A 15,495-nucleotide genomic window follows, 5' to 3' on the forward strand; every position below is an offset into this window, starting at 1 on the left:
GAGGATTCATATTTTTTTTTCAAAATGTTTCAAATTTTGAATATTTGAAAAGTTTCAAGAAGAAATCTTCAACTGTGACGACGGCAGCGGCGTCAACAATGTATTAGTTTGTGATTAGGTATAGTTCATGGTCAACCACTAGTGGTAGGTCAATGATATTTGGTATGCAGTTGTATTAGCATTGGCACATCTCATTACCATGGAGATTATTTGGCCCTGCCCCCTCAGTCGAGGTCTATTGACTTTGAAACTTTGCTTAGTTTACATGTATTAGTTTGTGATTAGGTCAGTTTATGGGGAACCACTAGTGGTAGGTCAATGATATTTGGTATGCAGTTGTATAAGCATTGGCATATCTCATTTCCACGGAGATTATTTGGCCCTGCCCCCTCATTCATGGTCTATTGACTTTGAAACTTTTGCCTCGTTTTCATGTATTAGTTTGTGATTAGGTCAGTTTAAGGGGAACCTTTAGTGGAAGGTCAATGATAATTGGTATGCAGTTGTATAACCATTAGCACATCTCATTTCCATGGAGAATATTTGGTCCTTACCCCTCAGTCATGGTCTATTGACTTTGAAAATTTTGCTTAATTAACATGTTTTAGATTGTGATTAGGTCAGTTTAAGATGAACCACTAATGTTAAGTCAATGATATTCGGTATTGGCATTTGCAAGTTTCATTTCCATGGAGATTATATAACCCCACCCCCCTAATTATGGTTCATTGACTTTGAAACTTTTACATAGTTTACAAGTTAATGTTTGTGTTTAGGTTTGTTTAAAGGGAACGACTTATGAAAAGTCAATGGCATTTGGTTTGCAGTTGTATTAGCATTGGCACATCTCATTTCCATGGAGATTGTTTAGCCCTGTACCTTCAGACTCAGTCATGGTTCATTGACTTTGAATATTTGCATAACTTACATGTTAAAGTATTGCTATTTTAATTTCGACATTTGCATTATCAAAATAACAAATAGGCGAGACATATCTCTGTGTTAACAGTTTATTGAAGTACTATAAGCAATAGATTAACTATATGTGATGCATGGAATGATTGGAAGGTGTACATGTTTGTCTGGCAGATTTCATTTGACCTTCACCTCAATTTCATGGTTCATTGGTCAATGGTGAAGTTTTCATGGTTTAGTTTGTTTCTTAGAAACTATAAGCCATAGGTCAACTATATTTGGTGTATGGAATGATTGTAAGGTGTGCATGTATTTCTGGTTTGGTTTATCTTACCTTGATCTTAATTTCTCAAATCATGTTAAGTAAATGTGTTATTGTAGTAAAACTTTATATTTAGGACTATCAACATACAATCAATCGTCAGTAAAGCAGGCGAGACATTTAAGCGTGTGCACTCTTGTTACCAATTTTTGGCAAAAACTGTAGTAGATAGAGAGAAACTGAAAACAAGTAAGAATGATCAGCAATACAAGATCAATCAAAAACAGATCTTATGTCATGAATTATATTCTAGTGTCTAATGTTGGAGAGCGGCCCTTGTTGAAAATGTTCATAGATCCAAGTGAGAGACACAGGCTCTTTAGTTTGTTGTTGCCTTTCTGCTGCTGTAGAGAAAATTATTAAGGTATTGAGACATTTACTTTTATTCAGATTTGATATTATAAATCAAAGTACTGAAGTACTGAACATCGGATGACCGCAGGTTCTTGTGGATGGTCAAAAGCACATGTCACAGAAACAGATCACATCGCTATACCTAAAACTGAGGTTAATTTACAGAGATTTTTTTTTCTTATACAAGTTCGTGCTTGGATGATGAATAAATGACAGGAAATTCAATCTCACCGTAATAACTATTATATTGTAGTGATACAAATCAGTATACCTTAGACTATTATACTAATATAATAATAGTTCCAGAGAATACACTGGTTTGTTGTTATATATTATATTAATATTACGGTTGCATGTATATATAATTTTCATCTATTTGTATATCATACTATTCTACTATTATTATAGTGTAATGCAAGTGCATGGTGGACACTCTTCTGTAAAAAAAAATCAAAGTCTTAAAGGCTGTAAAAGCAATTGCTGCCATGTTAATGTTTTGTGGACTTTTATTTTTCATCCATATATATAAGAATTAAACCTGACAGGACAGGAGTGTTGACTAGTGAGAAGCAAGACGGTTTTAACTTTATATCAATATAAGACTTTAGCAGGAAATCATTTAAAATATGTTTTATATTTTACAAGGAGACAACAAGTTTACCAGGCTAAAGTTGGGGTTAATTATACATGTGCTGAAACATATAACTGAAAAAAAATCATTATGGATTATCCCCTGGTAGTGTTTGTAACTGGGCAATAATTTCCTTTATTGATTTAATTTTAACCATTTTCATAATTAATTTAAATTAACCATTCAGTTAAAACATTTCAACTTTCCAGACGCAAATGTTGAAAAACGGGACAGAAATAAAATATCTTACAAGACATAAACATGTAAAAAATAAATATATATTTCAGCTTACTAAAAATATTTTCATAATGTTACTTTGACATCATTTCTTAAAACTAAGTCCCAAACATAATTGCTCAGTTGACATGTGTCATCCTCATGCGATACGAGATAACTATAATTCTGATGCAATCCCGAAAAGGGGGGTCATCACAAACAAACATGACATTAAATTGTCATTATACGAACTAGAACAAACAGCTCTATGTTGCTTTGATATTTATCAATTTTCAGGAAACATGTGAAATAAATTTCAGGTCCATTTCATTATAGTGCCTAACAAGATTGTGTGAGGTAGACGAAATTGACCTTAAAACGATCGTATTGTCTTTTGATGTCCAAAAATAGGCAGATCGGACATATAAGGACTTTATCTAATGACTACATAAATTTGGGATTTATTATTATTATAATATTCTAATGAAACTGAAAATTGTATTTTTTTTAGGATAAACAACAATTTTACCTGGCGTAGCCGTTCATAAATGTTTTTCTGCATTTATCTTCGAAAAATGGCATATTTAATGGAATAGAACGTTAATACAGTAAACTTTCTCTTTTTTCTCCGCAATAGGCTATCAAAAATAATTTATCTAATGTGTATGTGGAAAATTATGTGAAAAGATAAAAAGTGGCAATTGTTACCTTTCATACCTTAAGTTTTGTTCATCTGATTCTGACCAATGCTTATATACTAAATATCTATTTATATGCCGCTATTATTGTTGTTGTTACCAATTATGTAAATCAATTGTATCTGATTTTATGCCCTTAATGGGCCCTGTAATTTGGGAAATAAAAAAAAATCTATTCATTGATAAAACGTAATATGGACTGGTCCAGTGTCCAGTTTGCAGGTCATTTAATTTTCTGCACACATTCATGCACGCTCTGATTTAATCAATATACTCGTACGAAAAAGCATGAACAGTTTGAAGGTAATCTAATAATAACTTAATCCAATCAAATTGCATAAGATCCAATAACAATGTCAAGTCCACATCATAATGAGTAATAGAGGTAAACTGGGTAGGGAGAAAATGACAGATATTTCAAGTTAATATTTATGCAATAACGAATTAAAATTTGTCAACCAAAAGTTTTGCTACAATTTCAAAAACATGTCGTTCTGTATGGGTATAGTTTTCGGATTTTTCATTAGCGTATTTAAGGCTATAAAAAGTTTGGGCTTCAAAAGTTCACACAATTATTGACTTTATACAGAAAATTCGTCCTTGTAAAACATTTAATAGTTCACAAATGATACGCGATTTTAAAGTAAAATTATTTCTTAAAACACTGCAAAAAATTTCATTCATATTGATAAAGTGGTATCGTCATAAAGTGCGTTGAAATGAACAGTGGTATAGCAAACATCGAATTCCCTCACAAAATGTTATCACACACTACAGTAAGGGGAGTCAGTTAAGTTTGTCTATTTTTAGATACTATACAGGTAATCTTTTGACACTACGTATACAACCTGTGTGACCTGTGTAGTGATTTTGATTTTACGATAAATTCATGAATGAACGATAATTTTATGAATGAACATGAGCACCTGACCTCTTTCTTAAACACCTATTAAACATATAAAACCGTATTTAATAAGGAGATAATTCAGTCAAATTTTCAGTACTAAATCAACAACTGAAATGATTCCATTTTTTTATGAAACATCGTACGAAAGGAGAACGGAATCGCAGGTATAAAAATGCACTTTTTTCCCTTGTAATGACCGCGGATCTATAATTTTTATAGATCGGTTGAAATCCCAAAACTAATTTGCATAATGGAAATTTAGGCGATAGCAATACATAGGAATGACCTCAAGGTCATCCTCTGTAAAAACTACAGAATGTTTTAGTACTGTTATATGTATAGCAAATGTGTATTGATAAATAAAATTTTTTATTTAGACTTTCAGAAAGGAATGTAATTGAACTGGTCTCAAAACTTGTGAATTTGAAGTTGATAGATGTTATCTACACATTAGATGGTAAAGAATATTTAACTCATCAGGAGCTGTATAAAGAAATAACAGATGAGTTACTTGTAAATGGGGGTAAGTTTTTATGCCAATGACTTATGTGAACAAGATTCATTAGCATTTTCTGAATTTTCTTAATTTGTCATGCATGCAATTAAAGCAGTAGTGAGAATGGTTATAGTTTTAACACTTCTTAGAAGTTCTAGTATACCTTTATGTCTTATAGTCACTTATTTCCTTAGTTAGCTAAAATTTGCATTGTGGCCAAGTGAGCTTTTGCCAACACTTGGTGTCCATTGTCTGTCCAACATCAGGCATCAGTCCATTAACTTTTCACATTTTTCTCTTCTTCTTGAGAACTGCTGTACAGAATAAAACCAAAATTAGTAGAGATGTTTCTTACCATGTCTTTTCTGACTTTTGTTACTTCAGTTTTGTCATTGCTGCCGAGGCCTTTTTTAGGCCAGGTGAGGTATTCTCATCACTTGTGTCAGTCGTTTTGCAATTTGGCTGTTATATTGAAAACTATAATATATAAAGAGAAAATGTAAAAGGCAGAAATGATCACATGGACAAGATCTACAAAAAGTCCATCTGGCTGGAATTAAAGAGCTATTGCCGGTTGAGTGATAATTTTTGTCTTGCCTTGACAAAGTCGTGAAGGGGAGACTTATGGGTACTGTGTTCAGCAGCATCGACAGTTAACAATTTGTTAAAGCTTGTGATAAGGTTCAGTTCAAAGGGAACCGCTAATGACAAGTCAATGATATTTGGTATGCAGTGGAAGTAGCATTGGCAAATATCATTTCATGGAGATTATTGGCCCCCAATGGCCAACACCTCATGCATTGTCTAGTGACTTAGAAACTTTTGCTTAGTTTAGATATTAAAGTTTCTGATTAGGTCAGTTTGAAGGGAACCATTTTGTAGTTGTATCAGCACTAGCACATATCATATTTATGGAGATTAATTGGCCCTGCCCCCTCAGTCATGGTCTATTGATTTTAAAAACTATTGCATAGTTTACATGTTAAAGTTTGTGATTAGGTCAGTTTGAGAGGAACCACTGATGGTTATTCAATAATATTTGGTATGTACCATTAGTTGTATTAATATAAGCACATCTCAATTACATGGACATGAAATATATGACAAGGTTGCTGATTGAATCATAAGTATCTGAAACTACAGTCATAAATGCATCAGATATTAGTTGAATATACCTCATTACAATATTTCTGCAGGCCATCTTTTACTCTGGAAAGAATGATGGTAAGAACTTTAGAAAGATATTAAGTCAAACATCTTGATGTACCAGGTTTATATAAAGTTCTTTATAACGATTTTTGAGAAGTTTAGATATCCAGTATAAAGATTGGAGATTTTCATTGTCCTCTTTGATGACACAGAATGCAAGACATAGGGATTACTATTGAGTGGCGGCGTAAACTACTTTTTTTATATGACTGCAAAAATTAAAAAATTTTTGGTCGTATATTGGTATGACGTTGGCGTCGTCGTCGTCGTTGTCGTCGTCGTCGTCGTCCGAAGACACATTGGTTTTCGCACTCTAACTTTAGTTTAAGTGAATGGATCTCCATGAAATTTTACCATAAGGTTCAATACCACAAAAGGAAGGTTGGGATTGATTTTGGGGGTTATGGTACGAACAGTTAAGGAATTAGGGGCCAAAAAGGGGCCAAAAATAAGCATTTTTGTAACTTCCAGACATAACTTGTGTGTTAGTTTTTGGATCTCTCTGAAATTGTACTACAAGGTACCATACCACAAAGGGAAGGCTGGGATTGATTTTGGGGATAATTGCTTCAAAATTTTAGGAATTAGGGGCCAAAAAGGGGCAAAAAACAAGCATTTTTCTAGTTTCAGGACAATAACTTGTGTGTAAGTATATGGATCTTTATGAAATTGTACCACAAGGTTCCATATCACAAGAGGAAAGCTGGGTTTGAGTTTGGGGGTAATTGCCCTAAATGTTTAGGAATTTGGGGCCAAAAAGGGTCCAAAAAACAAGCATTTTTCTAGTTTCCAGACAATAACTTGTGTTCAAGTGTATGGATCTCTCTGAAATTGTACTGCAAGGTACCATACCACAAAGGAAAGGCTGGGATTGAGTTTGGGGGTGATGAATCATAAGGGGGTTCAAAAAATTTAGGGGAGGGATTTTTTTTTTCTTTAAAATTTTCCATTTTATAAATGGGTTATTTCTGATTTATATATAAAAGCAAATAATAATGATATGGTTTGAATAGGTAAATTAAAAATTTTTAAGTTCTTAGACCACATTCATTCTATGTCAGAAACCTATGCTGTGTCAAATATTTAATCACAATCCAAATTCAGTGCTGTATCAAGCTTGAATGTTGTGTCCATACTTGCCCCAACTGTTCAGGGTTCGACCTCTGTGGTCGTATCAAGCTGCGCCCAGCGGAGCATTTTATTTGTATTTGTATAAAGCTTTATATCTCAGAAGGTAGAAGAGGAGACCTTTATTGATGCTTCATATCTTGTATTACATGATTTATTTCAAGTGACTGGGTGGGGCTTAATCAGTTCGCTAATCATAGATCAGCCTGTTTATAGAAAGGTGTTATGGAATAAACTCATCAAAAGAGTGTCCAGTTATGGTCATTGACCCTGTTAAAATATGTAAACACTATATCTGTATTCCCAAAGTTAATAGTGTACCACATTTCTTGATTTTCCTGTAAAACAGCACGCGTTAGGAACCGGGGACAAGGAGGCAATTGCATGCCCCTTCAAAAGTAGAAGGGGGCAAAACCATTTTCTTCACTTTTTGGCACACAGATAAATAAATAAATAGATGATTTAAGAAGTTTGCTCCTGCAATCATGCAATTACTTCTTTTGTATTGCTGTTTGATGAAACTCGTAGGTGATAAGAAGTCAGTAATAATGATTATAACGGCAACCATTTTTATCACAAACATCTTCAAATAGACTGTCCTTATGCGAATTAAAAGGTAAGCTTCGCCCAATCAGTTGAAAAAAAACTGATAATATGTAGATGCTTTATGTCACAAAAGTTTTCGTCTGTCATATGTCCATTTTCCTTGACCTCATTTTTAAAGGCAGTGCTTTAATGCCTTTCTAGTTGCCGTGTTAATATTTCTTTCCGCGATATCCAACTTATCTACGTGGGGGGTCATTTAGCTCCAAGTAGATCCGGAAAATGTTGATTCTCTCCTCTTCTTATTGTGGTATAAAATGTTTTTTGTCTCATTTCATTTACATTGGGAAATAGAGAAACGATCATTGTGTTTTGTTAGTTTTAAAAACTTTTGATATATTTGTATTTTACATTATAAGCAGTCAACCGATTGACAAACTAGAATTATTTGAATTCCGTGTGGAAAGAGGTCGGGTTAATTTCGAGTGTTATCTGCAATCTAGATGTTTATAAATCATTTCAGTCGTTGATATAATAATTAAAGGTCGACTGAACATGAATTATATTATACAATTTAAAGCGCAATTCTGTTTATGCACGCGAACCCGTCTAACGTTATTGTTATTTCGCAGTTATATAAAGTAGCAAATTATCGTTCCTGAATAGGTGGCGCCGTGGTAGCCTATCCTGTACTTCAACTTCCGGTTTCTGCACTGTGCAACTATTACAGTTGCATTTTTAATTAACGATGCCAAGTACTTGTTGTTGTGTACCTGGATGTCATTTAAGAGGAGGACATGCATTTCCAAATGACTTAAAAAGAAGGAAAAGTTGGATCAACGCCATGGCCCATACGCAGATTGGTCGAGAACACGATGTAATCGTGGAGTCCATCTCAATCAGCTGTTGTTTGCAAGGCACATTTTACTGAAAAAGACTACGTGCAGGAAACTATTCATGGTAAAACTCTATTTTCTTTTTAAAATATATAGTTATATATGTAATCGCCATGCGAATAAACCAAAGTCTGTTTACAACCGCAATTATTGTTTTAGAATAAAAGGGGATGGTTAATTCAAGACGTCATAATTTTTTGGATTACGATTCAATGTGATCTGTTTGAGATTTTTTGGTGCTTGCTACAATTATAATGATTTCTTACAAGAGGTATATCATACTGAGAATTATTTTAGCAGTAATTATGCTTATGTATTAATGACAAGAATGCATAAGCTATGCCTCATAGACTTTCTTGAAAAATATCAATGACAATGTTAACAGGAACAAAACAATGACATGCTCTCATCTATATTATAGTTATTTAGGTACAAACAATGTATGTTTGTTGCATACGTCTCTCATTGTTTGTCCTTTGGATTTACATAACATACATTTTGATGTACATTGAATCAGGCTAACATAGTTTTATCCAGATTGTAATGAATAAATCTAGTTAATATTTTGCCAGGTTACGATCACAAAGGAATTATAGTTATCTCGTACCATTGTAAACTCGTACCAATGTCAACTTGCACCACTAAACAAAAACTCGTTCCAATGCAAACTCGTACCACTGCTAACTCGTACCACGGTAAATTCATACCATTATAAACTCGTACCAACTTATTTAAATGCATTCAAATGGTGTTTAATGATGAATATATACTTTAATTTCACTCAATAACTCTTAAGTCTGAAAAAATGTATATAAATTGAAATTACAATAACCAATTTGTAGCTAATTTTCCTTGTCTAATTGGATAGAGAAAACCGTGGCAGATTGGCTTTGTTGTCTCCCTTGAATAGACTCTTTTTTAAACTTTTACTGACAACTATTTGATTTAATTTTTAATCATTCCAAATCAGTAACATTGAATAGATTTGGGTATTTTTATACGACCGCAAAAATTAAAAATTTTTTGGTCGTATATTGGTATGACGTTGGCGTCGGCGTCGTCCGGCGTCGTCCGAAGACACATTGGTTTTCGCACTCTAACTTTAGTTTAAGTGAATGGATCTCCATGAAATTTTACCATAAGGTTCTATACCACGAAAGGAAGGTTGGGATTGATTTTGGGGGTTATGGTACCAACAGTTAAGGAATTAGGGGCCAAAAAGGGGCCAAAAATAAGCATTTTTGTAACTTCCGAAAGTAACTTGTGTGTAAGTGAATGGATCTCTCTGACATTGTACCACAAGGTTCCATATCACAAAGGGATTGCTCAGATTGATTTTGGGGGTAATTGCCTCAAAATTTTAGGAATTAGGGGCCAAAAAAGGGGCAAAAAACAAGCATTTTTCTAGTTTCATGACAATAACTTGTGTGTAAGTGTTTGGATATTTCTGAAATTGTACTACAAGGTTCCATATCACAAAGGGAAAGCTGGAATTGAGTTTGGGGGTGATTGCCCGAAATGTTTAGGAATTGGGGGCCAAAAAGGGGCCAAAAATAAGCATTTTTCTAGTTTCCAGACAATAACTTCGTGTTCAAGTGTATGGATGTCTCTGAAATTGTACTGCAAGGTACCATACCACAAAGGGAAGGCTGGGATTGAGTGTGGGGGTGATGAATCATAAGGGGGTTCAAAAAATTTGGGGGGGGGGATTTTTTTTTTTCTTTTTTTCCTTTTTTTTTTCTTTTAAAATTTTCCATTTTAATTTGGTTATTTCTGATTTATATTTAAAAGCAAATAATAATGATATGGTAGGAGATACACACCAAACAGGATGTGTAAGTTATTATATAATAAGTATTAACCTATAGCTGTACTATGTAACCTATGGGAATGCAACAAGAGTATAAATCTCAATAACCGAAAATTATACCATAGCTATCAATGGTATAATTTTCACAATTATACCATGGTTTTGTTGTATTTGGTATTCGAAAAGAAAAAAAGAAAGATAGCAAGGCCTATCCGAGGCCGCCTGAATTTTTTGAAATAGGAACAACAGAGTCAGTGTGGGGCCACTAAGCTAAACTGCCCGCTTTGCACCAGCCGATATAAATGAATGCCTAGGGTGGGAATCGAACCCACATACACCAACTCCGTTGTCCTATATTTTTAAATGAATGAAAATTCGATTCAAGAACAAATTTAAAAAAAAAAGTATATATAAATATATTATACTTGAAAATATAATTCGATTTTCGGTTATTGAGATGTATACTTGGATTGTAGTCCCTTCGGCTCAACTGTATAGCTACATGTAAAGGTTCAAATTTGCCGTGGTGGCTTTTTTAAGGGGGAGGGAGGGAGAAGCCATGCCCCTTTAAAGAAGCTTTATATATGGTAAATGCATAGATAATTCGTATTATTACTCCAAATGTTGGATGGCTATACCCCCTCCTCTCCTTTTCAAAATCCTGGATCCATATCCGATTTTATATACATCTTAATTTAACGATTTGCTTAAGTAATAACTATAATGTTGGGCCGTAAAGAATAGAAAGCGTCTGGTTACTCTAAATAAAGGTGAACTTTTTGTTTAAATTATCTATAGTCTACATGTGATTTTTAATGATCTTTAATCGTGATCATTTTGAAATCCTTTTAATTAAATTAAATTAAATGTATAACAAGGGCTTCTGGTACAAATTAAAACATGGAATGATTCACCCAAACTCTCAGAAAAATTCTTGTGAATTAAATTTCCACAGAATTATAAATTAATATCAAAAACTTAAAAACATTTAAAATATTTTGATAAAATAAAAAAAAACTAACCCTTTGCAGTTCAACTTTAAATCTGGGTTCCAGAAATCTTTCAAACTATATCTTGCGTCCATATGGCGCTGAGAACATATAATTCCTTCAACAGTTTTTAGTCGGTAACGTTACCCGTCACCAATGTAGGTATGCATCCATCGCTGTCGAAAAATCCTGTCCAACTGATTTTCCCGCTGTTTCAGAAGTCCGTGCGTATTTTAGAAAGTAGGCGGAGCTTAATGTGTAAGGTCCTAAAAGGGTAATTTGACCGATTCTTATCAAAATTATTTTTAAAGTTAATAAACAAAAATATACGAAATACACATTTTTAAACAATAACATATGCAATAGGTTAAAACAGATATTTCATATATTTTGGTTAGTTTTGTGGTGTTTCGTAAATTATACCATAGTTTTTTGTTGAAACCCCTCGGCAACCTCACTCGACTTCGTCTCGTGAGGTTATTGCCGGGGGTTTCAACAAAAGCTATGGTATGATTTACGAAACACCACAAAACTATTCAAAAGATATGAAATATCTATAACTTGTGCAATAGCAAGAAATTTTCAATTGCACAGTATTGCACAATAGCAAGAAATCTTCAATTGCACAGTATTGCGCAATAGCAAGAAATCTTCAATTGCACAGTATTGCGCAATAGCAAGAAATATCCAATAGCACAATATTGTGCAATAGCAAGAAATTGTCAATTGTACAGTATTGCGCAATAGCAAGAAATATTCAATTGCACAGTATTGTGCAAAAGAAGATACTAACTATAAATTGCTTATTTCTTGATCAATTTCAATGGGGTTTTATTCTTGAATTCTTGGGGTTCTTTAATATGCTGAATCTAACCGTGTATTAAGTTTTTTGATTTTGGGCCCCGTTTTTAAATTGGTCCACATTGAGGTCCAAAGGGTCCAAAATTTAACTTTGTTTGATTTCGTCAAAAATTGAATTATTGGGGTTCTTTGATATGACGTATCTAGCCGTGTATTTAGATTCTTAATTTTTGGTTCCGTTTTCAAATTGGTCTACATTAAGGTCCAAAGGGTCCAAAATTAAACTTAGTTTGATTTTAACAAAAATTGAATTTTTAGGGTTCTTTGATATGCTGAATCTAAACATGTATTTAGATTTTTGATTATGGGCCCAGTTTTCAAGTTGGTCCAAATCGGGGTCCAAAATTAAACTTTGTTTGATTTCATCAAAAATTGAATATATGGGGTTCTTTGATATGCTGAATCTAACCATGTATTTAGATATTTGATTTTTGGACCCCGTTATCAACTTTGTCCACATTGAAGTCAAAAGGGTCCAAAATTAAACTTTGTTTGATTTCATCAAAAATTGAATTCTTGGGGTTCTTTGATATGCTGAATCTAACCATGTAATTAGATTTTGGATATTGGACCATAATAGGTGAATGTCCAATTTAAAATTTTTAAGTTCTTAGACCACATTCATTCTGTGTCAGAAACATATGCTGTGTCAAATATTTAATCACAATCCAAATTCAGAGCTGTATCAAGCTTGAATGTTGTGTCCATACTTGCCCCAACTGTTCAGGGTTCAACCTCTGCGGTCGTATCAAGCTGCGCCCTGCGGAGCATTTTATTCTATTGTTTCTAAAAGGAATTTTATTTAATGAAAGAATTTATTGATTGTGTTTTAAAGGTTTAAAATTGTTTATGACCAACAGTTAGAAAGTATGAAATTTATTTTTATACAATATTCAGCACATTTCAGCAGAATATGACCATGCTTATATGATTATATAAGTTGATTAGTTAAAGATAAAAAAAACCAAGTTGATTAGTTAATAATCAACCAATAATCACACAATCAAAGGAATTTAATATATTTATTAGCATGGTAATTAAGAAATTACATTCGTATTTTTGTCTAAGTTTTCATTAAAATCTGGTATAAATTTCAAAGATATTTTAATTTTTTGTATAAAGCTTAAAAAAAAAATAATCATAAAACATTCGTATTTTTGTCTAAGTTTTCATTAAAATCTAGTATAAAATTCAAGTAATTCAACTTTTTTTATTTAGTTTACCAAAAAAAAAATCATAAAACTTTCGTATTTTTGAATATATTTTTAATGGTACGAGTTTGCAGTGGTACGAGTTCTGATTGGTACGACTTCCCAGTGGTACGAGTTTACGTTGGTACGAGTTTACAATGGTACGAGTTAACTTGCTTCCGTACAAAGTATGCATTGCTAATGGAAGTTCATTTAATTATCAAAAAACTAATGTTTTATAACCTTTTTCAGGGCACAAACCCACCATACAGAGACTTAAGTCTACTGCCAATCCCAGCCTATTTTCCTGGACCAAGCAAGAGACTGAATCGTCCGCAAAAAGAAAAATCAGGGCAGTTTCCTGTGAAAACAAAAGAACTAAACTTGATGAATATTGTAGTAGAAATCTAGAGGAAAGTTTTGATTGTAAAGTTGGTTTTCCTGAAGAAGTAATTCATACTGCAGACAGGATTAATGACTGTCCACCACCAACTGCCGAGCTAATGTTGAGCTTCACAGATGGAATTACGCAAACACCATCAATGCCTATATTTTCAGCAGAGAATTTTGAAATGAAGACACGTGACACAGCCATGCATTTTTATACCGGTTTAGAGTTGTATACTAAATTTTTATTTGTTTTGACCACACTTGGTCCAACAGCACATTGTTTGAGATACATATATTTTCAAATTGATAGGGTGTCATTTGAAAATCAGTTTTTTTATGACTTTGATGAAATTGATGCATTATACAACCAACTTTGAACTGTCTAGATTCTAGATTGAAACTAGTGTTAAGAATATTGTGTAAACATGGATTGTTTTTATGTCTAAACAGTGGCGTGAGGCTAACACTTGGCCATTTAGTGGTTTAGTCAGGTATTTTTCGCCATCCAACTTCAAATTAAAGTTTCCTACAACTTGGATTATTATTGACAGCACAGAATATCCCGTGATAAAACCTAAAGCTCCTAGAGCTCAGGCAACCTTTTCATCATATAAAAACAGAAACACTGAAAATACTTGTATGTTCGACACCTGGTGGTTTAGTCAACTATGTCTCTAATGCATATGTTGGTTGTACCAGTGACTGTGAAATAGTTGAAAGATGCAGAATAGTTCAATTATGTGATCCAGGTGACAGTGTGATGGCAGACAAAGGTTTAAATGTGCAAGATTTGTTTGCTCACTTTTTTCAAAAAAAGAAACAGAATTAGTTCCAAAACTCTTATACGGGATAGAAAAGTCTCCAATTAACACGTGCACATAGAGCTAATTATTGGAATTGGCAAAACATACAAAATTCTAATAAATCCTATGAATGGAACTGAAACAAAACTTTCATCTGAAATAACATTTAGTTGTTTTATGTTGTGTAATTTTAGAACTTGTATTGTGCCAAAGGATGCATAAATAAAAGTGACGCAATGAAGTTTGTTCTGATATATATATATAAATATTATTTACAATTACATGCACATGTAAATTGTAATGCATATAAAAATAAGGAGATGTGGTATGATATTCAGTGAGTTTATCGAACCAAAGTGCATAAGAAATGGGTTAAGCAGTTACAGGTGTTACTGTCACCATACAATCTCCAACAATTAGAAAAACTTGTACCGTGTAAAAAATTTCAGAGATCTTACAACTAAGTTTTGTTGTCTCACCTTGACTTTGGTGAATTGTTTATATCTGTTGATGTAAATATAAAAAAGAAGATGTGGTATGATTGCCAATGAGACAACTCTCCACAAGAGACCAAATGACACAGAAATTAACAGCTATAGGTCACAGTACGGCCTTCAACAATGAGCAAAGCACATACCGCACAGTGAGCTATAAAAGGCCCCAAAATGACAATGTAAAACAATTCAAACAAGAAAACTAACGGCCTAATTTATGTACAAAAAATGAACGAATAACAAATATGCAACACATAAACAAACGACAACCACTGAATTACAGGCTCCTGACTTGGGACAGGCACATACATGTACATACAGAATGTGGCGGGGTTAAACATGTTCTCAGGATCCCAACCCACCCCCTAACCTGGGACAGTGGTGTAACAGTACAATATAAGAGCGAACTACAAAAATCAGTTGAAAGAGGCTGAACTCATCAGATGGATAAATACAAATACAAGTGGACGTGGCCGGGTAGTTGTACATCCAAACAACAAAAAGACACTAAGTACAGATCTGAGAGTACTCACATTTACTGACAGCTAGTTCAAAGCCACAAACAACTGATAAAAAAATCTTGCATCTAAGACTAAATTATCAATCCGTAAGCTCCCTTTAGAATTTTATAAATTTTAGATTT

At 33.3% G+C, this 15,495-nt stretch overlaps 1 protein-coding gene and 1 long non-coding RNA gene across 2 annotated transcripts in view; both read left to right on the top strand.

The window, feature by feature from the left end:
- The window catches only part of LOC127724653 (E3 UFM1-protein ligase 1-like), a 244,588-nt gene that overhangs the window by 44,455 nt on the left and 184,638 nt on the right, over positions 1-15,495 (top strand). The window contains exon 2 of the mRNA XM_052231683.1: positions 4,421-4,566. Within this exon, the coding sequence (XP_052087643.1) occupies positions 4,421-4,566 (146 nt within the window). The remainder of the gene's footprint in view (positions 1-4,420; positions 4,567-15,495) is intronic.
- LOC127724804 (uncharacterized) lies at positions 8,107-14,599 on the top strand. Its single transcript, XR_007992712.1, has 2 exons — positions 8,107-8,379; positions 13,418-14,599. It is a non-coding gene; the product is annotated as an uncharacterized LOC127724804 (long non-coding RNA).

Source organism: Mytilus californianus, unplaced genomic scaffold (genome assembly GCF_021869535.1).
Source record: "Mytilus californianus isolate M0D057914Y unplaced genomic scaffold, xbMytCali1.0.p SCAF_14, whole genome shotgun sequence".
NCBI classification, from domain to species: Eukaryota; Metazoa; Mollusca; class Bivalvia; order Mytilida; family Mytilidae; genus Mytilus; species Mytilus californianus.